The sequence below is a fragment of the Lepisma saccharinum genome, chromosome 24 (assembly GCF_977018435.1).
Source record: "Lepisma saccharinum chromosome 24, izLepSacc3.1, whole genome shotgun sequence".
Taxonomy (NCBI): Eukaryota; Metazoa; Arthropoda; class Insecta; order Zygentoma; family Lepismatidae; genus Lepisma; species Lepisma saccharinum.
This window is the reverse complement of record NC_139252.1, coordinates 23,030,036-23,057,153: the sequence shown is the minus strand read 5'-3', so window position 1 is coordinate 23,057,153 and position 27,118 is coordinate 23,030,036. Positions and strand designations below refer to the sequence as shown.

The 27,118-nt window shown below is 36.5% G+C and overlaps 1 protein-coding gene across 3 annotated transcripts in view; it reads right to left on the bottom strand.

The window, feature by feature from the left end:
* Positions 1–4,478: 4,478 nt before the first annotated feature.
* ci (transcriptional activator cubitus interruptus) overlaps positions 4,479–27,118 on the bottom strand; it is a 554,770-nt gene continuing 532,130 nt past the window's right edge. For all 3 annotated transcript variants that reach the window (XM_083110883.1, XM_083110882.1, XM_083110885.1), the window contains 8 exons: positions 25,263–25,427; positions 19,487–19,732; positions 18,224–18,388; positions 15,774–15,942; positions 13,650–13,921; positions 12,476–12,676; positions 10,239–10,613; positions 4,479–7,830 (listed from right to left, as the gene is read on the bottom strand). In XM_083110883.1, coding sequence (XP_082967009.1) covers positions 5,827–7,830; positions 10,239–10,613; positions 12,476–12,676; positions 13,650–13,921; positions 15,774–15,942; positions 18,224–18,388; positions 19,487–19,732; positions 25,263–25,427 — 3,597 coding nt within the window. In that variant the 3' untranslated portion in view covers positions 4,479–5,826. The remainder of the gene's footprint in view (positions 7,831–10,238; positions 10,614–12,475; positions 12,677–13,649; positions 13,922–15,773; positions 15,943–18,223; positions 18,389–19,486; positions 19,733–25,262; positions 25,428–27,118) is intronic.

Below are 27,118 nucleotides of genomic sequence, written 5' to 3'. Positions count from 1 at the left end.
GAGCCTTCGCTTCTGGAAGGAGAGGTGAAGGTGGGAGATGACATCACTGCCAAGTTATTCCTTCTGCGCTGTAGCTATGACTCTGAACTTGAAACTGAGAAAAGTCGGCATTGCGAGCAAAGCGAGCAAGAAAATTTTACGAAATGTACTTTTATTTGTATAAAATTTGAAATCCAAGGTGGCAATTCTCCTCTGTGCCCCCTGTAGGTACCCTTAGCCATCAATGTTTGCTCCATTGCCCCCCCTAGATTTGACTTCCGTCGAAGGTTGAAGGGGGCAATGCCCCCCATCCTCTGTGGTTGCACCACTGTGTTACTGAGGAACAGACAAACAATTACGAATGATAAGTATAACGACATGGTCTTCAAAATACGTAGGACGTGCATACCGCATAAAACATCTAAAAACCTGGGTTTGGTGATTGATAGAACAGAACACATCAATGGAAAAGCATCTGTGTAGAAAAGCATTCTACATTCTCAGAAATTTATATAGGTCTCAAAATTATCTAACCGAAAAAGTTAAACTGAAGATTGCCGAGCTGTTATTGTGGTCACTCTTTGATTACTGTAATGTAGTTATGGCCCTGGGGTCTTGGTCAGAGATAAAAGGAAAATTCAGGTGATGCAAAATTCTTATATACGATTTGCATTGAACATAAGAAAATATGAACATATCCTGCCTCATTTGAACACAAAGAAAATATTAACAATGGACAGAAGAAGGCATTTTAAAAGTAAGTAAACCAGATTATCTATTCAGAAAACTTAAAATAGACACTCAAATACACTCACACTCCACGCAAGGGCATAACAAACTTTTTACATGTCATTACAGTACCGCCTCCTTCAAATCATCATTCTCAGTAAATGCAGTTTCAACCTGGAATAAATTGCCCATAACAATAACTAACCAATCAACACCACATGTTCTTAAATCCACAGCAAAGGACTATCTATTATGTAAACAGTTTGGATCTAGAAGCACACATGAATAAAAAAAAACATCCCACAATGGATTAATGTCAATGTAAGAATTTGATATTACTTCATGTCAAATATTTCCATTCTTGCACCATCAAACATTAACAAAAATGCAGTTACGTGTACATGTGTGTGTGCGTATTTAAAATTTAGTTTTATGTAGTTTTATGTGTATACATATACTCATTAATTGAAGACTAAAATTGGTAAACGCTGGAAGTGCCAAAATAATTCAAACACAGTTTTCCACGTAAAACTGTGAAATGTGCCATGCTTTATAATGTGGCAAACGTGAATTGTGGCTGGTAGCTATCTAAGTAGTTCAAAGGGCGTGTAAAGAGACACTAGTGTGAACGTTCTTACGGGCTGATGTGCTGAACGATGCGATTTCTCAACACTTTCGCTTTTTGGCACTTACAACATTTACCACTTTTAGTCCTCAATTGTATCTTTACAGTTCTTATTTGATTCCAAATTGTCCATACATTTTTCTTTCATCTTTCTTACTTATTTACTACTATTATTATTATTTTTTGTTTTATTTTTTTTTCTTGGATATACACTGCTCAAAATAATTAGGGGATCAAGCAAAAATAAGTAGGGGATCAGACCAGATAGTAGTTATCAGCGCCTGTATGAGCTACAATCAGCTGCTAAAGCCCCGGAAACGAAAGTTCCAGTGCCTTAAACATGACGTAACCTTTGCACTGGTGATATCAAAGGGTAGAGGGGAGTAGTGTGTGCGTGCTGGTGTTGTATGCTAGTAGTCTCTGGTTAGCGATACAGTTCAGTTGGAGAAAGCAAAGGTTCAGGTGAGAAACGCAATGCCGCACCAACGTGATTTACCGGAAGCTATGGCTTGGAGAGCCATAGGAAGGATTGAAGCTGGGCAGTCACAATGCCATTGGAGGGTCGCAAAGTGTGATTTCCAGACTATGGAATCGTTTTGAAACAACAGAAAGTGTTCGCAGAAGACAAGGCCAAGGTCATCCACGAGCAACAACATCGAGGGAGGACCGTTATCTCTTAATCACAGCCTGTCGGAACAGGGGGCAGAATGCAACGCTACTGCAACATTCCTAGCAAACAGCAACGGGACGCAGAGTGTCATCGCAAACTGTCCGGAATCGTCTTCATGAAGATGGCCTCTATGCACGTAGGCCCATGGTGTGTGTTCCATTAACGTTAAAACACCGTAGAGCCCGTAGAAACTGGGCGGAGGAAAATCATGGTTGGGGACATGCCGAATGGAGGTCCGTTCTGTTTTCTGATGAGTAGCAAATCAGTGTGGAACCTGACAATCGACGTGTTCTCATCTGGAGGGAATGCGGAATACGAAACAACCCAGCTTTTGTGCACGAACGCTCCCGATATGGTGGCGGTGGACTGATGGTGTGGGCAGGAATCAGTATTGGTGGACATTCGGACCTGCACATCATCCACGATGGCACCTTGACAGCTCGAAGGTATAGAGACGAAATCCTCTGACCTTATGTCGTGCCTTATCCTGGTGCCATTGGTGATTCTTTCCATTTCATGGATGATAATGCTCTTTCACACCGAGCTGGGTTGGTGCACAACGTGCTGGACCAGGAGGGTATCGAGCGTCTGCCCTGGCCAGCTTATTCTCCAGACTTAAATCCAATCGAGCACATCTGGGTTGCACTAGGCCGAAAAGTTGCAGCTCGATCAGCACCTCCCACAACTCGTGCAGAGCTGGAAATTGCCCTTCTGGCAGAGTGGTGACGTATCCTCCAACAGCTCATTGACCAGTTCATTGATTCCATGCTACACAAGTGTGCAGCAGTATTGGCATTAGGGAAGACCATTCCCCCCTTACTAGAGGAGAGTTGCTGTAGTGTTTGTGTCTTGTTTATGCTCTAATTGTCATATTGCGTCACATGTCATTAACATCAGGTATCATGACAGCATATCTTGCTAATCTCAGAATGAAATAAAGGATCTGGTATTAGTATGCCTACATGAGTTTTGATATCTGGTCTGATCCCCTACTTATTTTTGCCTGATCCCCTCATTATTTTGAACAGTGTATATACCGTTTGTAACTGTATACTGTCTTCTGACAAGGGTTAGGTGGGAGAACAGTGTATGCTGAACCTAACCCGCTCTATAAAGATATATTATTATTATTATTATTATAACCACTCCACCGTGAAGGTTGGCTGTTACTTATAGATTCAATATTGGCTGGTGTGCATTTCATGTTTTCAGGGTAGATATAGAAAAAGTTGCACTATCCACATTCAGCCATTTTCCTGTCTTGGAAAGGTCATTTTTCAATATAGAATTTCTACAGGTTTCCAAAGGTCCTGGAACAGGTAAACATTTAAAAATCTATCTGGAAGGTGTATGGGGTCTTCACTGGTATCCTACTGAAGGAAATTGCTCCATTTCTAGTCTCACATTCCATTTAAATCATGCAATGCACTCCTTATATGACAGTGTAGCATGGATCTACATCTTTGATATGGGAAAAGCATATCATGTTAACCCTTTTTGATATATGGGGTATGAGAAATATTGTAAACCATATTTCAATTGTGACAGGCCAATTTCTTAGTAATTTATTTGTCTTTTCAATCATCCACCAGCTAGATTTTCAAAACGGTAGACTATGCAGCTGTCTCACTTTATGGAGATCAGGAAATGGATAGCCATTCAGCATGGAGATCACAAAGTAGGCGTACCCCCTCCCCCCCCCCTGGTATTTTCGACACTACGATGGTTATGGTTGAATGCTTGATATGAACACATACCTGATGGTTTAAGTGTCTGGAGCATCGGTATGGAGACAGTCTTTTTCGTAGCACAGCCGAACTCCGTGCCATATTTTGGTACACTTTGCAAGTGTGAATAAGACCTTTTTCCAGGCAGTGACGTTCCTCTCAATGCATTCTGAAGGGCCTCCAAGAAGTTCCAGTCGTGGTTAATCAATGGCACAGGTATGTGTTCTTATCAAGTAATCCAACTATTACCATCGTAGTGTCGAAAATAAAGGGGGATATGCCCACTTTGTGACCACCCTGTTCTATTTTGGATTAGGTTTTCATACCTGTTAAACAATTTAACTTTTATCATGTCTTGCTTATAACCTTTCCAACTTTGAGGAGAGATCGAAGTCATTCTGAAAATTTGGATAACCAAAAGATGTTATGTTTTGTGATCGTTATCTTGCTTAATTTTATGATGTTAAAGACACATGGTGTGAAATATCAATGGTTTTAACTATTTCTCTTTTTTCTATGTTGCTTTTCTACCTCTTGCATTAATAAACCATGATGCTATGTTTTGTCCAGATACTCCTTTGCTCATAAAATTTCGAAGTAAGTTTTACCCTTGATGTAAAAATCTACACACAAATATTATACAGCATGCGAGTCCAAAAAATATTCAGTGATTTAATTATGTCATACTTTCACGGGGGAAATAACGAAACAACACAAATATGTAAAAAACAATTTATGATTTCATGTGTAAAACTGTACACCTGTTGTTTCTTTTTTTAATAAACCTTTCTCATGAAAATTGCATAGGCAGCACTGTACAAACTCTTATTACATTAGTTCCCTAAAATAAGTATTGCACAATAAGCAATGCTTCATATTTTGCATTATGGAAAAAGAAACAAGTGTTGGATGAAACAACATTGAATTTACAGCACTAAAATACTTTAGAATCCAGAGATTCATGTCAAGCATTATCAAATTTACACTATCAAATCAGGTGGTGACTCAGCAATAAGTGAATTAAGTACCTTAAACATACCTTATATTTGTCATACTAAAAGAAGATTTAGTATGCATTTGATGGAATGCAAAAGCATTTTTGCTTTTTTAAGACAAATTAACAATATCACAGCTCTTTTTTATATGTTAAACCAATATTTGTAACTATTTCATTGATATACATGTGTGTATTCACACAAAATACCTGTAACAATTCAATGAATAACCACATCTCATATGTTTGATGCAAGATGTTTGTCTTTGTGATTGTACATTGTTTCAATAAAGCAACTATTAATATTCCTTCTTTCTAATTCTACATCATTTTAAATAAAAAATCCACATAAGAAAAACCTTTTATAAACATATTTCTCTGTTTTCATTACTTAAAGATATGTACAAAGTGCCTCTAAACTTTAACATCACAATTGGGTTGTTTTGACAATTGTCTAATAAAGAACAGGTGTACATAATGAGTGATGTTATGAGAACAATATTGTGAATGCGTTTAACAAGAAATTACTTCTAATGCATCACATGTACTTGAGGTAATAGAAAAGTTAGATTTACAAATATAGTTTTCTTCTAAGCTGTACAAGGTGTTAGTACCAAAGACTAATTTTTTTCTACTTTATCAATTTCTCTCACGCTAGACAGTTGATTGCATAGTGACAGTGTCATATGGCACCCTGAACATTTTGGCCAAGTTAACATTGATATTTGAGAATAACTTACAAGTGAGGCAGAAAAACCAATACTGTCTGTTGTAAATGATTTTTACACTTTCTTTTGGCAAGTAATGAACATAATTTATTATTTGTAACTTCAGTATCTTGTCTCAAAACAAGTCTTTTATAAGTACATGAAATATTTTAATGTAAAGGAGATCACTGCTTAACCATTCACTCTGCTATTCAACACAGTGCACAGTAATTCACTTCGCAATACACGACAGCATCACAGATAAATGTAGTGTTCTTCTAAGGTGTTCATACACTTAACAAAGTATCAATAATTTCATTACAATGTTACTTCATAGTGCTAAAGAAATTTACTGATCTTGATGCTTTATATTTTCAGGGTTAACACTTTTTATATCACTGAATCATTTGAAGGTATCGATTTTCCTCCAGAAGTGATGTTAATGATGATGTCATGTCATTAATAACCATATTGGATGTTTCCATTAGTGGATTATTATTAGGCTTGCTTTCCGGAACAGGTGGATGGCATGGCAAGGAACTTTCGGTAGTGGGAGGAGCTAATGGTACACCCACAGCTCCTATTGGTTTGTTTGGTACAGCTGCTGCTTGGACACAACCTGAGTTTTGATATGCCTGGTTACCACCAGCTTTGGAACCTGCACTTTTACCCAAAGCTGCTGCCCTTGCCTTTGGATCTGTGCTGCTCGTCACTGTATCACAGTCGGGAGACATTGGTGTTTTCGCTGCTGCACCTGCCCTCGGAGTTTCACACTTCACCGATTCCTGATTGGCTGCCCACGACTGACACTGCTGTACGTACTCCAACGTCCTTTGGTATGCCTCTTGCCGCATATTTTGTGGACTAGCAACTGGCTTAAGTTGATTTGCAGGCTTTGCACCTGGTTGCGTTGACGATTGGCTAATGTCTTGGCACTGAATTTCTGGTGGACCACTAGCACTTCTAGCACTCACAACACTAGCATTACTAGCAATATTGTTTCCACTTGCAGGGTTGTTTGCATTTGGTAAACAAGGATTGTTGTATCCTTGAGGCATTTGGGCATTGTTTTGTGCATACACATTCACGGGAGCAACCACAGGTTGCGGTTGCATCATGGGAACTTGTTGGGGATTACACTGTGGTGCCATCTGCTGAGGTACCATCACAGCATTTTGTGGTGGTTGATACTGTTGTTGAGGATTATTCATCATCCACTGTTGTCCTTGTTGCACCATAGCACCATTGTACTGTTGTACAGGTACCACCATGGTTTGAGGTGCCTGCTGTCCATTCCCATAATTCCCCACCATGTTCTGATTACACTGATAATTCCAGCCACCACAATTTTGAGCCATTGTTGGATCACAAGGCCCTGATTGGTTCATATTATTACCACTTCCCATTTGCTGACAGTTAAAGCAAGGTTGGCTGTACATGGCCATCGATCCATTTGGCTGTGCAACGTGACCACATGAGAATGTTTGAGGGAACATGTTATTATTCACACTTCCAACATTACTTAGATTTCCTGTACTTCCCATATTCGACATCGAACCATATCCCATCATATTGTTGCCACAATTGTTCACATTGGGATTCATCATAGGCATTGTACTATTATTAGTCACAAAAGCTTGTTGCGGTAACTGCATTTGCTGCTGAGGAACATTGTTGATGACGTTGGGAGGGTGAGTAAAGTTCTGCATATTATTACAAGGGTTTTGCTGCTGTTGCTGTGGAGGATAACAGTTCTGCATAGGCATTATCGTCCTGTTCATTTGTGCCTGCATTGGAGCATTGTTGCAAGGTTGGGCAGCTTGATAATTGGGTGCCTGGGGGTACTGTTGATTGTAAACAGGAGCAACGACCTGTTGTGCTTGATTGTGTGGGAAGCATGGAGGAACTTGATTGAAATTTGGAGCCGGAGTCGCAGCTGCTGGGCTCTGCATCGGCTGGTTAAAATTCTGAGCTGCAGGACTCGGCATGGATTGGTTAAAGGTGTTCGCTTGAGCAGGACTAGGCAGAGATTGGTTGTAGCTGGCAGCACCGGGGCTTGGCTGCGGATAGTTTCCATATCCACTTCCGGCACCAACTGAAGGTGGTGAAGTTATCATTCCTGCTGCACCGGTACCACTGTATGCTGGACTTGGTACTGGCTGCGAACTATATGGTGGCTTAACAGGAACAGGTCCAGCAGCTGGGGTGCCTGGGGCAACTATTGGATGCTGTGGCTGCTGCTGTGGCTGCTGCTGTGGCAGCTGCTGTGGTTGTTGCTGTTGTGGATAAACTGTATTCACAACTGCTGGAGCTGGTTTTGGACTTTGCGTCGACTGATCAACTGCAATCACGTTGCCACCACTTCCTTCATCTTGGTTCACTTTCCCAGTATCAGAAACCTAGAATATACATAAGAAAGGTTGTACTAACATAAGAAAGTGGAAGTTAATAAAATTCAAACAGATTTTACTAATGGCCAAATTAAGTTCATAAAATACATAAATATTAATATTTTCAATATAAAACTATAAAACTTGAAGAACCTAAATTCTTTCAAGCTGACATAAGTGAATGTATTAGAAACAATATGCCCATGTTTCCACTTATTTATTATAAGTCTTCTTTTGACTCAACAGCATGAAGTTGCAATAAAAAAAATATAGAGGAAATATTAAAGATAAAATAAGACACATTATATTTCACTCAGTATCCATTGTAAGCAGAGATACTTGACATATGCACCACACCTATTATTTTAATGTTTATATATAATGTAATAACATTCCAAAATCAGTAAGACCAAAAGTAGACATGTGGAATTCACAACACATAATATATATTGCAGCTAATAAGGTTCCATGCATTATACTGGGTCAGCAAAAGGTAACTGTGCAACTACACTACGCTACATTACGCAGACAAAAACTTCCCTTTCTTGAAGTTTGTTGGTATAAGGACATGGACAGTTGGTTAGTAAGACACTCATTGTTGTCAGTCACTCAGTGTTGTTTCTTCGGAGCATGATATTGCAAAGCGCGGAACTGCATTAGCAATGGTTTTGTTACTCGAAGCACGTGTGTTTTTGGTGGAACAAGTCTTTCGACATGGAGGTGAATATACGAAAGAAGTGCAAAATAAGTTTATGTAAAGGTTTCCTGACACAGATCCACCACATTGTAATGCAGTGCGGCGGTTGATCGATAAATTTCGCAGAACGGGATCAGTGAAGAATGCACCGAAATCAGGCAGGTCACGAGTTCTAGCAGAGGACAAGTTACAGGATATTTCGATTAGAATAGAGCAAGGCCCAAAGAAGTCAATTCATAAATTGCCACAGCAAGTGAGTGAATCGTACGGCAGTGCAAGAACCACACTGGAAAAGGACTTACATTTACACGACCACGACAAGCATGTTGAGTATTGTCGGTGGTTCAGACTTTATTGCTGTCAATGGAGAGGATATTCTTGATGTCACATTTTCCTCAGATGAGGACTGGTTTTATTTATCCGGTTACGTGAACAGTCAAAACAAAAACACACGAGCTTTGAGTAGCAAAACTATTGCTAATGCAGTTCCGCGCTTTGCAATATCACGCTCTGAAGAAACAACAATGAGTGCCTTACTAACCAACTGTCCATGCCCTTATGTACCAACAAACATCAAGAAAGGAAGTTTTTCTCTGCGTAATGTAGCATAGTGTAGTTGCACAGTTACCTTTTGCTCACCCGGTACAACTCCCCAATGGCATAGTGGTAACATAGTCGCCTTGTAACCAAGGGGTCCCAGGTTTGATATCCAGTGGAGACACATTACAGTGGATCGTATTCCACTTCAAACTGTACACCCACTCCCAATTAGCCTATATGTGCATAAAGTGGACTTAAAACAAAAAATCAATTAATCAATCAATCAACCATGCATCATACAATCTTGATTATACATGAAGAAGTAATCAGCACCATGATGCAGCATATTTTAAACTGCAGGAATAGACGAGTTTCTGAGTGGTTCATATTCAGAATTGATATAAGTATGTATTTGCAGGACACTACTTATTTTCTTACTCCAATTCAATTTTATAGTGGAACTTCAATTTTACTTTTTTATTCTCATACATTTAACTTTTCTCATCCCATTATAACAAAATATTACAATAATTTTCTGGGTTTTACATTTCCCTCAAGCTCAGTCGTTAGGGTGTCTGACTGCCATGCAAGAGACCCAGGTTCAATTCCTGGCAGGGGAGAAGCAGGATTTTTTTTCACCTATTCAAGAGGCTCCTGTTCACAATCTCAATCACCCTTTCCCAGTATCTAGATATACTAAATTATGAATTAAGTCTGGTTATTTTGTAGAGTCTGGAGAGAAGAGAAAAAAAAGCAACACTTCTGTAGTCTGCATATCCTCTTTGTGGAGGAATGGATTTTGCGATTAAATTACTCTCATGTAAAAATATGGATATTTTAAAGCAAAAATGTTAGATTGCTATAGTATTTGAAAAAAGTAAAATCTTCTGTAAATTGTAACAATTGTAGATAGCGGCTCCACACATTCACAATATCAGTCAATATAGAGGAATGCGATCAACATCACACTCCAGCCACCTTATGCAGCGATATGGTCTGAAAAATTCCCACTGACTACTTTCAGTTGTTACCCTATTCAAGTATTGTTACTGGTGGAAATTGGCATGAGTAATGACATTGGTATCTGTAGCAATTACAGTGGTATTGCTCCAGCAACATTACAAACACATATAGAACTGAAAATAGGTACACGTATATGAGAGTCAAAAAGTTCAGTTACCTCTATTACTTGGTTGAGATAATGAACCATTTCATCTGGAATAACAAGCTTATTCTCAACCATTTCCCCTTCTTCAACTTCGTCTAGAACAACCTCTTGGTTCGGATGAAGCTCATTTGCAGTCTTCGATATTGGAGGCAACGGAGTTCTCGGATTGAAGTTGTAGCTATGGTGTCTCTGCAAATTCCGAGTGATGCCAAAATTTCTGTCCAATGGCCTACAAGGGTCGGACATTCTTCGTACTTCACTCTTTGTACCATCAGGTGGCTGTCCTACCCTCGCTGGCTGGGGTGTTGGTTTCACTGCAGGACTTTTAGAAGGTCCTGTTGACCCTGCCACCCATCCACTGGCCCCCAGTAAAGACATGTTCTGAGTCTAAAATTAGAAACAGAAATTGCACAATCTTGAGAAACATGGTAAAAAATACATCATTTAACAAGGAAACTTGAAAATAACGGTTTTAACACAAGAGGTAAACACAAATGAGACATTTCATTCTCACGGGAGGGACAAGTGGACTACATTTTTTATATTAAAGTACTATTCTACTGATAGTTAAGCAACATTTTCCATACAGTTTCTGTGTAATGAAATATGAAACTTAACACTTTTGATTAAATATAACTACCCTTAAAGTACTTTCCCAGATTTGTAGCTGTACATGAACAATTTTGTATCATGGGTGGGACTGAGGAAACACTGCCTCTTCACTTAATAAGATTTATTTTAATTTTTGTGAATTGTCAAATGATGGAAAATAAATAATTTAAGAAAAAGAGAGGAGGTAATTGACCTTTAAATATTCTAGTGGAGTTGAGGGAGAAATGTAACAGTGAAAGGAGAAATTAATTGTTTTCCTGGTGTCACGGGTGAGACACAATACAAAATGCAAGTAAATCAAAAAGTTAAAATAAACAAAAATATTTAAAATACATTAATTATGTATGTATAATATTTGATTTTTAAAGCAAATGACAAAATTTTAGACTGTTCACTCATAAGATAGAATAAAGTTATAGCATTGCACTTAATTTTAAAAATTGAGGTTAAGGGCCACTTTCATATGGAATGCTCCAAGTATATTTTGCACATCATCAATTTATCAATTTACTAAATAATGTGCTTGTAATGATGGAGTTATTGCCAAGGAGGAGGTGGATGAGGTGGAGAGTACCTACTGTTATTCAGCAGTTAAATATAATTTCAATGAAAGTTATTTAAGTGGATAGCCATGCATTACAATACATCTGTGTCTTCCGTCATTGTTTTAAAATTGAGTTTAATCCATCTCCCTTTTTTTAACGTAACACCTTATGAAGATTACTCATGTAGTTTAAAATATAATTTGTTGGTGGCATGAGATATGAAATATATTATGTTTTGCAACAATAATATCATTAAACACATTTTACGAGGGCCATCCGGAAAGTAATACCCATTTTTTAATTTTGAAAAACTAACAAATATTTTTTGGAAAAACTTTGTAATTGTTAACAACAAACTTTAAACTACTTCTCTACATAGTCTCCATGTACATTTAAGCATTTGTCATAACGTGTGACAAGTTTTTGTAACCCAGCTTCATATTCCTCTGCCGCTAGTCAATTGAGAAAAGTAGTCACCCCTTCTTTCAGTTCCTCATCACTATAAAATGTAAGGAAGCGAGGGACCCACCTTGCACAAATTTTCCCATACTTCAGATGACCTTTGACAATTTCATGAAGAATTGTTCGTGAAACATCAGTGAACTGTTCACTGATTTCATCCAGTGTGATCGTTCTTGATGAATTTGTCAACTACACTCAGCAGTTCGTCCATAATGACAGACAGGCACCCAGAACATTCGTCATCATGGATGTTCTCCCTCCCTGAGTTAAAGTTTCAACACCAGCTCTGAACAGATGACTCATCAATAACATTGTCTCCATAAACCTCCTTTAATTAACAGTGAATATCACATGGTCACACATTCCTGGCATTGAGAAATCTGATCACAGCCCTAACTTTACAAGTAGTGGCGTTTTCAATTCTTTTGAACTTTGTAAATGCTCACATAAACAATAACTACAATGACAGTGCTACAAAACTTTGCACACACTGAGCAGAAAGTCAACTGATGTTGTTTGACCTTGAGCAGTGGCTATTCGCATCACTAGTGCTCCACACGGCGCGAACAGGTACTACTTTACAGATGGCCCTTGTACAATGACCTAAATTTAGAGAACAATTGGACATACCTGCACAACCAAGTTAGATGTATTGTAAGACTCCTGTCCTCCATTGAGAGCTCGGGAATGCAGACGATTCAGATGTGACGTCATGCTGGCAGACAAGTTCGGATCATTGGCACTGAGTTCACTGGAACGCCTTGAGCTCCCGGGGGAAATAGGATCATAAAATGAGGCTACTTGACCACCAGCGCGAGACATGGCAGAACCCTGAAAGAGAATTAGAAGAAATATTTTCACTCTCATAGAGTAACATTACCATTGTGCTTTGCATAATAGTGCAACTTCAATTTAAATTTCCAGATTCTACATTGACTCTTGTGACACCCGATGCAGTAAACTACTGTAAATATATCCCAGATTATACATTTTCCCACATTATAAACAAACAGAAAAAAAAAAAGTGTCTTACCCATGATTTGAACAGGGTGTCTACCATTTTGTAAAAACAAAATTCCCTGGCTTTGCCAGGTCTTTCAGACCAAAATCAGAAATTCTCAGATCATATCATTATACATAACACATGTGTAAGAAAGTCCCTGTTCGTTACCTAAAAATTCACATTTTAAATTTGTTGTGGACGAAATTATATATTTAAATTCAATGTACTGATAATTAGATACTTCATATTAAATACTCTAGTTTATTGTTCTAAACTAAGTTATATGTTTGATTCAAAATGAAACTTCTCTAACTGTACAAAGCTAATTTTTCATTGTTACATGAACACAAATTAAAATGATCAAACAATTTGAAATTAAGGCCCTGCTAGACCTTAGACTGATGCTAATGAAGCTGTTTACAAAAATTTCTCTCCTTTCAAAAAAAAATGCTGATATTCAAAATTCTGAAAAATTATTGTTCACCTGAATCTTTGTGTGGTTTGCTTTCACTGTTGTGGCAATGTAAGCCTATTTCCCATCACAGATATCTAGACAACAGCAAAATCAAACCAGACGTAGATTCACTTGAATGCTCTAAAAGGAATTGTAAACAAATGTAATTTTTCAGAATTTGGAAAATCATAGCAGTTTTTGAAAGGAGAAAAAATTTCAAAAATCAAAATGTTTTTTATCATGATGTTTGTGTGTGTTGTGTTATTTTTAACAAGCATGTTGCCAGCATGTGACATAAGAAGTTTGTTTACTGCCAAATGACTAAGAAACTAGAATACAGCATTTACCTGAGATACTTGGCTACTCCGTCGACTGCTCCCTGGATGTGATGAATTTTCTGACCGCATACTGCCATAATATGAGCTGACAGTTGAGTTGCTGTCTCTCCTGAGATTCTGCTGCTGCTGTTGACTGAGCACCGTGTGGCTTGGAGACATCCTCAACTGAAGGTCAATCAGTTGTTTCCTTTGAGCGTTGCTTCCGTCAACACCAATATTACCCATTTTCAGGTCTGTGATGCGACGGTTTAAATCTCCTATAGCCACTCCTCGCCGTGGACCTATGAAATACACAATGCAATTTACATCTTCAAAAATGTTTACAATAATATCATTAAGAACATTTAAAAATGACCTGAATTAGGAATTAGCATCAATATTTTACTGCCTATTGCTATTATTTAGATTTGCTGTGTTTTTTACTGATATGAAGTGTCACCATTTCTCTAGGGCAGGGGTTCGCAAACTTTTTCATTTCATGGTGCTCTTAACATTTCAAGATTTTTCCACGGCACCTAAGTCAGAATGTGGGCCTATCTAACACTTGCAATGCTCAATTAGTGTGGTTAGGTTGCTTGCATTAAGTTAAAAAAATAAACACATACTTCAAATTGAGAAACATTTTGTACGTAAAAGTACTAAATAAGCACATATTTGGAATAAGTGTCATTTCAGTGAAAATATTGGAACATTTTGCGGTGCTCTGTAAGCCAGCCATGGTGCCCCAGGGTGTTGTTGGTGCACTCTTTGGGAACCACTGCTCTAGGATGTTGTGAAAATGCCACTCCTTCCATACTTTCTTGTATTTGAGTGGATGTTGAAGAATTAGTTCAATGCTTCATTTACAAAGCTAATTTGTACTACTAGGTTAACTGTGACTGGGAGAAGGAATAACTTGAATGATATTTACGTGTGGAGACTAAAGGAAACTATTGAAAAACTTCAACCAGAATGGATTGAGAGATTATTAACAGAAACCCATCTTAGGATATAGTTTATGCATCCAGATTTTTGTGCGATTTGAAACCTCCCCTACAAAAGAAAGGTGTGGGTGGGAAAAGAATATGGCTGTGGTTCTAATTCTAATTGGTACTAATAGCATGAAACCAGAATAAAGGCTTCAAAAACAGGTAGCGAAAAACTGCTTTTTTTAAAAACGGATTTTCAGTGAATGTGCATGTGTGTAATTATCAATAAAGTGTTGGATGCCATAATCACTCTTTGATATTGTTGTCTTGAGCTATATCATTCCCAAATGAAATAACATTAAGCTTACAGCTACTGCAACAATTCCCAAAAACAACTTGAAGTGAAAATTGTAAAAATGAAAGAAGTGCTGGGATAACACTATGATAGGGCAATTTTGCAGCCACAAAATTTGGGTCTAATCTGGCCCTGCTTCCATGTACCAAAAGGGTTAGCACTCTTTTGTGGTGAGAGGTCCCAGGTTCAATTCCTGGTGGGAGCTTCAAGGTGTCAATTCAGCAACTTGAAATCAATAATATCAAGACCCCAGTCTTGATAACCAGGATACATCTAATATTTCATAATACTTTTTTCTTAGCATTTTTCTCAAATTCCAAGTGAATATAAGTTGATATATAATGTGGAAAATAAACAAATAATTAAATCGAGATGACTTAGGTGGGCAGGCCATGTGGCACGAATGTAAAAAAAGGAAAGAAGAGTTTACAGGATTCTTGTTGGGAAACCTGATGGTAAGAGAACTGTAGGAAGGCCAAAACAAAGATGGAGTAATAACGTTGAGATGGACCTAAAAGGAAATTGGTAAGGATGGAAAAGATTGGATTTATCTTGCCCCGGATAGGGACAGATGGAAGGCTAGTGTTGCTGCAGCCATAAACCGTTGTGTTTAAGAAGTCTAGAGAGTTAGTTAGTTAATGTTGTAAACAAAATATTTCTTGAAGAAAAATATGTAACAATATAAGTGAACAGACATAACCGTAGACTGACGAGGTAAATAAATCCATCAATTTTGTTAGTAATATACTGAAAATATTGCAAAACTCTCCAGAATGCAGGGATAGGCTGAGTTGGTATTATGTGAGACTTCATGTGTTAACATAAAGACAATTTATTATCTACTGCCATACAATGTGAAGATATAATTACCATTAATGCTTGGAAGAGGAGGTAAAGCAGACATTCCTTTAACCTGAAGCCTCGTCTTGAGACGATTCCTTGCATTTCTGTCCTGCAGGTTGATCTGCTCACCTGAGCCTGGACTCGAACCAGGACCAACAGCACTAACTGCTTGTATTGCTACAGGAATATCAGGAACCTGGAAAAAAAATAATTAAATCATATATTTCTTGATCATAATTCTTACAAATGAGACAGATAGATATATTTCAAGGAAAGAATGATTTTTTCTTTGTAACTGATCAGTGGTGGATGATTTCTGGTGGTAATGTGTTTTAAAATTAGAAACACCCTGAAGATTGAGGCAGAATGAGTATTTTCAATGTTGGTGTGTATATAAAAAACAAGTACAGTGATTAAAAGTTCAAACAATTCATCATGACAGAATGTGTATACGAAAATATGAAAAATGAACAGCACAATAGAGGTGAAACAAACAATACATTCTGAAGTTAAAATTAATATCACTACATGGAAACAAAGTTCCATGCTGCTCTTGTTTGTTCTTTTAAAGCCAGTCTCACACCGCATCCGACATGACATGATGCGACAAGTCATTCTTGTTGCAAACTATCTCAGAGAAGGTCTAATATTAGTCTCTTATTGGCGACCACATATTGGATGAAACATTTGAAACAAGTCACCTTGCAATGGGTTCTGAAAAAATAACAAAGGTCCCTGGAATTTGGTCCTGTGTGCAGTGACTTGCATCAAAACATTGTGAGACTGTGCGAATCCATTCTCTTCAGCCACAGACCTCTATTTGCAGATCAGAAACAGGGGCAAAAAAATCAAATCCTATTTGAATACCGCCCGCAATAAATATCGCCACAGTGCAAGGGCAGTAGCAGTATATACACATATAGATTCAATTCAAAACATATAAATTGGTACATTAATTCTACATACACATCACATGGATTGATACATTGATTCTGCTGCTGCAAACTGTTATAATTAGGGCTGAGCTGATACCGATGCCGATGCCAGTTGGAATTTGTCTACCAATACTAGACGATACTTTTCCGGCATATTGGTCCCTCACGGGGTCCGCAAAAATGCCGTGCAGCACTTTCACGCAGTCTAATTATCTTGGAAATTATGCAAAATTCAAACTTTCTTTTTATTTTGCACCAATTTTGCACAAAAAACTATATTCTGTAATAACATAACATATATTTTCATATTCTGATGTAATTCTTGAATATTCTACAGCAAATTTCTTGGTAAATTGATGCATATAATTGCAGAAGAATATTTACACACTAATATTGATCAATATTTTGAATTTTATTAAAATTTCCATTTTCAAGGATCAGTATCGGTATCGGTATCGGTATTGGTGGGAATCGGTAAGAGTATCGGCATCGGTATCGGTAATGGTTCAAAGTGATATCAGATCAGCTCTAGTTATAATGTATCATTAGCCTCTTACCAAATTATGAAAGACAGACCTAGACCTACTCTGTACATGGGTGAAATCTGCAATGAGATTTCAGCTAACAAACAAAATGACTTTTCATGTTGTGTTGCATTCATTTTGTCTCATCGTGTTGCATTGCATTACATTGCATCATGTCGTGTCATGTCAGATCCTGTGCAGGGCTGGTCTAATTGATTAATTTCAAAGATGCATTGTCATCATTAACATAGTTTTGATATTTGCAATGGAGGTAGTATCACATTTGACTTTGAAAGTACCAGAAGAGCATGAAGAGCAACCTGGAAACATGCATCTTTTTTTGCATATAGTATTTTAAAGCAAAGTATCTCATTGCATCTAAAGATATATGTTTGGCGGTTACACGGAGATAGGTAATTAACTTTTCATTTTTCCGCATAAATTTTTCTCGCGATCGATTTTGCCACCCATCTGGTGGTTTCATCAGGTGTGTACTGTCTTGCTGCAGGCAGCATGGTTCCTTCTTCTTCCGCTTGTGCTCATGGCAGCGCTAGTTGATGCAGTCCTTTCACACATGGGAACGGCAGAAAGTGAAAGGACTGCATCAACTAGCGCTGCCATGAGCACAAGCGGAAGAAGAAGGAACCATGCTGCCCGAAGCAAGACAGTACACACCTGATGAAACCACCAGATGGGTGGCAAAATCGATTGCGAGAAAATTTTTAAGTTTATCAGAGCTAATTACCGCACCAAATTAATAAAATTAATTTGCTGTAAAATATAACCACAGTTCATTCTGCATTCGAATAACAAACAAGAACCATTATGATGGATATGGTACTTTGTTGACCATCTAAAAATAGTTAATCAAGAAAAAATATGGCTTCAACAATTATTTAAATTAATTCTGAACAAGAAATAACATACTTCTCTCTCACTTCCTTGTACTAAAACTGGGTGACATCACCATAAGATATATATATAGTTTTTAATATTTTAAAATATACATTCTACTTACTTGTACATCTTCTGCATCTCCCACTTCCCACTCTGCCTCTTCTACTGCTTCTACCAAGCCATTTGTAGTGCTGACGTTGCAGTCACTGATAGGTTCATCAGCTGGACCCTGAGTCACGTTGCCATCTATGCCTGGGCTACCCTGCTGCGGGGGTGAACTTGGGTCCTGAAATAGAGTTTGTTTTATTATGTCTTATTTCTCCACACAGTACAAGCAATTTTAAACTAGATGCAGAAAAATTATGAAACAGGTTCAAACACATTAAAATTAAAGTCTTTCTCAATCTGTCATAAAAAAATAACAAGATTTTAAGAATATGTCTACAAGCTCTGAACATTACCATATTCCTGAAGTAACCCATGAAAAATATAGCAGTAAATTGGTGAGAGATTAAGAATCAGTACACAAGTTTGCACATTTGATGTTTTAGATCCTACGAATCTTAGAAAATTTCTTTAAAATTCAATTTATGAAAATATGTACACAACTATGAGTGTATATGTGAATCAATTTAAGACTGGAAAGTCTGCAATGCAAAATTTGTCTTTAAAACTAAAATTAAAAGACTCACAAGTATTACCTAAAACTGTGGTGAAGGGCAAAAAATTAAATATAACCTACAGAAAACTATGATTAAAATTTATTGGCAATATTGCAAAATTAATGAATAACACCAGTCAATCTGTCCCTTCCTTTTATGGCTGATGTTTATCTGTGTTTTTGTATTTGTAGTCAGATGTGGAAAACAATCACTGGCATACAAAATCATCCTTTTTTAAATGTCTCTTATATTGAAAAATCATGCTGGCATGGAAAAAACACACATGCACAGAAATTAGATCTATTTACAATATCTCTTACAGTGCTCTGGAGAATTTGGCCTGCATATTGCATTTCATGTTGCACATACATATTTCTAATTTTTAAAAAAATAATGTTTGCATGGCTGATCATTTAACCAATGACAGCCCAAGTATCAAAGCAGCACACAAACACACACTAGCCTTTGAAACTGTATCTTAACATGGAAAAACACATTGTTTTTGATTGCTATGTCATCATAAAGGCCAGAGTATAGTTGTGTATGAGATAGAGAATGGTTGCAGCATATTATTTATATCGATTACAATCTCAAATCTAGACCAGGACACATCTCGAAACATGGACCACGCTTCAGTCCAGGATTTTCACTGCCTATGAAGAGGACCAACTTTCCAAGTGACAAATCAGCGAAGTCTCCCATACATTGAAAGAAAGTATTACCTCTGATTTGAGGCTAGGGCTGGATAAGCTGGCTCCTTTCCCACTGCATTCCTCGCTGGATTCTTGCTTGTCTCCATCTCGAGTAAGTCCACTACCATCTTCCGCTCCGCCAGTTGATGGATCGTGGCCCTTATGCTTTTTGTTAGCATAAAACTCTGGACCATGAACCGTCTTCACATGTTTTCGTAGAGAGCTTGGATCTGTATACCTCTTTGTACAGCCTGGAGCCTTACAGACATATGGTTTCTGAAGAAGAAAAATACAAAATTTCAGATTGCAAGCTAAACACATATTTGAAATGAATAGCACTTAAGTAATATTAGTGAAATTATGGTTATCTTCATAAATAATAATGTTGGAACTGAGTTTACCTGACTTAGAAAGGATGGGGGGGGGGCTAATAAATTAAAATATATTGCCTGAGCAACATAATTCTTTACAATACTATCGACAACATTCATACACAAAAATTCAGACATCTATACATGCGAAAGCAGGTGAAAGGGGAAACAATTTACCCTCGAATGATCTACAAGCATTGTACTTGTGAGTGTGTGGGTGTGTTTCTTATTTCTGCCATGTTGAACTAATCACAACAGATAAGGATGAATAATGATTAGATGAATATGAAGGGACCACAGAAAGAAACATCCATGCCCAGGCTGGGACCCTTCAGTGACAAGATCATGAGTCAACTACTCATTGGCCACCTAGTGTGTGTGTGTGGGGGGGGGAGGGGGAGGGGGTTATAGTGAATAAGAGGAAGAAGAGCCAGAGAGGCAGATAGAGATAATAGAGAAAGAAATATGCACTGATTCAGTCAGAAGGGCATTTGACTGCCATGTGGGAAACCTATGTTCTGCGAGTGATTGCAGATGGGAAATTTTCCAGCAATGTTCCAGCTTGGAGTAGCTTTTAGTTTTCTTCTCTGAGCATGATGAGCCAAATGTGGGGGATCTATGTCTCAAGGTGTCAGATGAAGGTAGAATTAAATTGATTGATTGATTTGCTGTATTCTACTTCGCTTCTTGTGCTACTTTTGGCTAATTTGTGAAGATGAGGATGAGTGATGATATGATGAAATTGATGAATGGACACACACACACATCTATTCCCAAGGCCAGGATTCGAACCTGGGACCCATCGCATAGAATTAAATTGGTGCTTATGGAAATATTATTGTTAAGTACTTTAGGAACATATTTCTTAATATAACTGCACAAAGCACATACAAGAAAGAAGAAAGTTGAATAACTGGCTTCTATGAGAAAGGCAAAAATATTACTCCAATTGGTAAAAATTTCAGGTCGAAGCCCAATTAACCACAACCGTTGGGGTAGGAAAGGTTGGGTTTACGTTGGTTGACAAATTTAAGTTGGTCTTACATTAGGCCAATGGTTGTTGCCAATGTTTGCCCAACCATGGACAAGTGAGTTAAAATCACTTTTACTTTCTCCTGTTAAGACACCTTTTAAGAGTATGCTGTAAATTCTAGAGTGTAAAATAAGTGACACGTAACACTGTTTCTTTTTTAATATTTCAGTCACATCACATACTGAAATGTAATATTTTATTAATGAAAGTAGAAGCTATTTTTAACTTGTAGTCACTCACAAGTTCTTTGTCAACTGGTATGAATGAAAGATATCTCTGTGCTGGGAATTGCTTATTGTTTGTCTGTTTAGCTGTAGCAGAAAAAGAACATTCTTACAGGTATTCTTATGAAGGTGGTTCAAGATCTATATATGTAAAAAAAAACAACGTTATGTGCAGACCAAATTCCATGTAAATTGGAAAACAAAAGTAACTTGAAAACAATGATACCATATGAATGGGAAAGTGCTGTGTATTTTTTTTATTTTTTACAAATAATTTGTACCAGAGTTATTTGGCCTCACAAAAAATTATATATACATATATCAGAACACAAACCTATCTTTACTTTAGTTTCAGTATGTTGTCCCAATGTACAAACACACGTTGGCCCAACAAAAATACCACACATTGACCCAACGTAAACACCACACATTGAGCCAATGTTGGAACCACAACCAAAATTACTGTTGCCCAATGGTATGTTCTTACGTTTGGTCAACCATTTTCAGTATGGTTGACCCAACCACTTTTAGTAACTTGGGAGTGCTTCAATTCTCCATAACAAATGCATGGAAGATGAAACATATTCATTAATTCTACTTTATGAAGAAACTAGAAGTTGAAGACTTACTTTTGACAATACATTTTGACATAATTGAAGTAAATATCAACCGTATGCGAAAGTATATAACATTAAGAATTGAGCCTCCACCAGAAAACTTTTGCTTCATACTATTTTGCAGATAATTCAATAACATAATCCATTTGGCAACCAAAACATATTTCATAACACTCATTTTATAGAATCAATTTCAATTCAGTCTATTTCATATGATGAATAAAATATGAAAAAATAAACACACACATATCTCTGATACCTTCCATAAAAATTATAAAAGAGTACTTTAAAATATAAAAAATTAAATTTGTTAAGGAAAATGAATGCACAAAAGTCAATTTGTCTTCTCATTTACAGAAATATAAACATTTAACAAGAATTCAAGAAACATATACAGACAAAATAAAAATTACAGACAGAAAGAAATTTAGGTTTAAAATATATTACACCTACTTACCATCCACCTTCATAGACCAATTGTTTACAGCATGAAAATAGAGAATAGAATGAAAAGTATAGCAGCCGAAGTAACTAGATAACTTGTATTGTGTTTTTCTATAATAATTTCCATGAGAGATTTGATAACCTTTTATACAAACCTCCTTACTGCAACTTCAAATTCATTGTATTTACACAATGTAAATCTAATGCTAATGAATATTAAACCTGCATTGTAAATGCTTATGATGAAGTGTTATGTGGCATTTATAAATTAATTACAAATTGTGCATGGTATCAATAAGTATTGTTTAGAATTTAATCACCAATATCAGCCAAAAATACTTTTTCAGAGTCCATGTGTCATGACATGACATGATGTGCAGCACTTTCATGAATTTTATGAAGTCCAAATATCCAGGAAATTATGAAAAATGCATAATTCCAATTATTTTTGCAACCAAACTGTGGGTGAAATGATTCTGTGATTATATGATTATTTCATGTGAAATTATTAATATTTAAAAGGAAAATTCTGGTAACTTGACACAGTATCTAGCAGAAAACTTACATGTTAAAATTTGTAAATATTCTGAACTACTTTAAATCGTTTCATTATCAAAATATCGACTTTAGTATTGGTGGAAATTGGTAGGTACCGGGTGGCCAGAATTAAAGTTACCTAACTCAGAGCCCTCTGTTTTTGACTATCAAGTTTCTCTCATGTATTGGGGAAGCACTGCGTCTACATGGGGAGAGGAGATTCCCCTTCTGTCGTCCTTACTCAAGTCTCACATTTCTTCCCCTGCAGTGATAAACATCTAATTAAATTTATTGTTCTGTTTGTAACGCAGACAGAAAAGAATTTCACCTATGTTAAAGAGGAAAAAAAGAACGTAGATTTATGAACCAGCACTAGTGAATGGAACCAAAAAAAATATGATTCAATCTGAAGATCTTAAAGGAAGAGTAAATTTAGTAGACTTGACATGGCTAATTTCACTTCACGCTCTTCTCTCTTCTACATGCTTCATTTAGCACATGTGGGAAAGAGCTTCTAATAGCAGTAAAATGCACCTGTTCCAATGTATCACTCTATCACAAAAGAAGCTGAAGAACAAATGGAGTAAAGGCACCTCAAGTATTCCAGGATTTTATGAACATCTACTTCATTTTATAAAGGAGAAGTCTTAAAATAGATATGTACAAATGTGTCATGTGAATGTACTTTTTCCCAAAATGCAAAACACGACAGATGTAGATTTATACATATAAGTTTACAATTAACTCTCTGAAAGAGTACATATTCAGTAAAAATATGATTAGTAGTTCTTTTAAAAATATTAAAATCAATTCACTGTAAAGAATTTTTATACGTAATTCTTTTACAGTCTGTGCTAAAGACAGCATGTTTTAGAAAGGTTTGGCAAATTGCTTCAAACTCACTCTATGTGGACAGATTAATCATGACTGATGGAACTGAACCTTAGACCATTCGATTATAAGGCAGTAACAATATTAAGCAACATGCTGCCAGGGCGGTCCCAAGGAATTTCACAAATGTTTTAACATATAAGTTTTTCTTTTAATAAATCTGATATATAACATTTTCAAATATGTATAAAACCCAGAGTTATGCAATGAAATTATGCTAAGGAACACACAGCATACTAATCTGTGCTCTGAAAAACATTCAAATTGTCATACTCCTCTTTGCTGATTGTCTTGAAATAATGAAATGCAGCAACCCATTTTAAAATCAATATTTATTTAATTAATCCATTTCATAATATTTATGCCTTTATGCTTTGTTGTACCTGACAAGATTCAATAAATATTTTTTCTTTCTTGTTAAAAGCTTTCATGAAGTTAAAATAATTTACGAGTGCCAGAAATAATATTTAAAACAGAAATAACCTACACATTAAGTTTAACAAGTAAATTATCTTTTAAGAACTAGTTTACTACAATGATAGACAAGTTAATATGGAACACTACACTATGTGCAGAGAGTGTCAAGTGTGCTGAGTGTTTAGAGCTCCTTCATCATTAATATTAATGCTGAGTCGAAACTGATGTTGAAGTATCGGTATTGGCTGACATAGGTGGTAATAGTATAACACAGCAATTCAAACTTAATCATAGTTGCCAATCAATATTTTTCCAGTCCAAATATCTTGGGTGTAAAAATGCCTTGTGATACTTTTGCGTAGTCTAAATATCCTGGAAATTATGCAAAATGCATATTTTTCTTTATTTTGGTAATGGCACTATGGGGAGAAACGGATTTTGTAATTACATAATTGTCTCATATGATATAAATATTTTGAAGCCAAACTCTAGGACAGGGTTTCCAAACTTTTTCTTTTCATGGCACCCTTACGGTTTCAAAATTATTCCACGGTGCCCAAGTCAGAATGTAGGCCTATCTAGCACTTGCAAGGCTCATTTAGTGTGGTTAGGTTGCTTGCCTTATGTTAAAAAATAAACACATATTTGAAATTCAGAAACATTTTATGTATAAAAAAGTACTAAATAAGCACATATTTGGAACAACCATGTCACTTCAGTGAAAATATTGGAACATTTCGTGGCAACCCTGTAAGCCAGCCACAGCACCCCAGGGTGCTGCAGTGCACACTTTGGGAACCACTGCTCTAGGAGATTGATAAGGTATAGTTAAATCCTATTACATTATAAAATTCATAAATATTTTGAACTGCTAAAATTGTTTCAACTTCAAAGTTTGAGACTGAGTTGGGTAAAGTTCCTCGTTTATATAGCACCATGCAATGAAGGGACATTTGGGGGATGTGGGGGTAGAGCCCCACACATTCTCGATCTTGGCCATTTTGGAGGTGATGTGATCAGCACCACACTACGGCTAACATCATCAGTGAGAGTTGGAAAGAGCATTGGCATTAGAATTGTATCAGATCATAGCCCTAATTAACATCCAGTATAAAAAAACTACATAATGTAAGTAAATTAACTTTAAATTTCGAAAGTTAGCCACTAAATTCACTTTGAAAGACCAAGAACAATAATAAGCATCTAAGTTATAGGTTTAACTACAAATGAAAATAAATTTTTAATAAATAAAATGCCAAATTTGCAACTTACCTCATTAGAGTGAGTCCTGTTTTGATGCTTTGCTCTATCTGAAGCATTACTAAAGGCTTTCGTGCATCCTGGATATTCACACATGTAAGGCTTTTCACCAGTGTGAGAACGAAGGTGAGTCTTTAAGTTTTCCAGTCGGGAATACGCTTTGTAGCAACCTTCAAACTAAAACATAAAAGTTTATTATTAGAGTCTGTTGTATTTCTCTTTGTCATTACTATTGCTATTTCTCCAATATTATATTTTAGTTCTTACACAACAAAGTGCTAAAAGTTTCACTGTACTTAATGTAGATTTTTAGTTGGAGTTGTGTGGGAAAATTACTGCATTTGTGAGCTGAACTACCTCAGTAAGAAGCATTTAAGATTAGGACCAACTTTTGTTAAAATTAATATTTTGGATGAAAACTTTTCAGTAGCCAAACAAAAAAAACAAGAAATAAATAGTGTTACATGGAGTAAGAGGTGTATTTACTATGTCGAAGTATCATTATCGGCTGATACCACTGGTATTGGTATAGGAAAGTATCAGCTTGACTTTATTTGTCAATATCAGTCGATACTTTTTGGGTATTTTGATTGTTCCTGGGGTTCAAAAAATTCAAGCAGCACTTTTGCGGAGTATAATTATCCTGGAAATTATACAAAATTAGAAGTTGCTTTCTATTTTTCACCAGTTTAATGTAAAGAAAACTGAATTTTGTTTTAACATAACGTGTAATACAGGGTGCGGCAAGTAATAATACAGGGTGCGGCAAGTAAAAATAACAAACGTATTACACAACATTTGTACATGGTTATGTATTCAACAGATTGGGGTACATGTGCCATTTAACAGGCAGTAAAAAAAAATCTGTACAACAAAGGCTTAGGTTTTGAAGATGACATCTTCCAAGTGGTGTCCAGTTCTTGCCATGCATGCAGCAAAACAATCTGCCAGTTTTCATTGGTGCGTAGCAATGCGAGGACATGTCTGGGGGGGATGGGGCATGGCTTGATCAGCTGCCATACCAAATCAAATGTTAGAACATGTTTTTGACAGCTTCGGCAGGAGACTTGAAGAGTGCATGGTGATGAGAAATGGACACCACTTGGATGACGTCATCTTCAAAACCTAAGCCTTTGTTGCAAAGATTTTTTTTTTACTGCCTCTTAAACAGAACATATACCCCAATCTGTTGAATGCATAACCATGTACAAATGTTGTGTAATATGTTCGTTATTTTTACATACAAACCATCAGATCTTTTTGCCACACCTTGTATAATTCTTGAATTTTTTTGAAGCAAAAACCTTGGTAATTTTTTGCATATAATTAGAGTGGAATACTTATGAGTGCACACTGATATCAATCAATATTTTGAAAAACTTTTAATATTACAATTATCAAGCATCAGTATCGGTATCAGAGGGAATCAGTAAGACTATTTGCATTGGTACTGGTAAGGGATCAAAGAGGTATCGACTGAACCCTTGTGTTTACTAGTATAAAATCTTATGTCTTTGAGCATCTTCTAATTATCTAAGTTGCCCATATTGTTGTCTCTAACTATAGATTTAACACTAATATTCTTTACAGCTTAAAATTTGCACTAAACTTATACTTGCCAACCATAAAGGCAATTTGTGTGTGTATAAATTTGGCTCACTTATCTGTGAAACTTTTTTTTTTTTTTAGCAGCCACTGCCATCTGGGAAAAAGTTATTTTAATATTTAATTTGCTACTATGTCTCATTTTCCCTGAAGAATGAATAAGAGGTCATCAAGAAAGCAGAATTCATACTGAACAGACAGATTGAGTATTATTTTCTTTTTAAATGGATACGCAATCAGTTCACAGACTCTTATTCTATCTT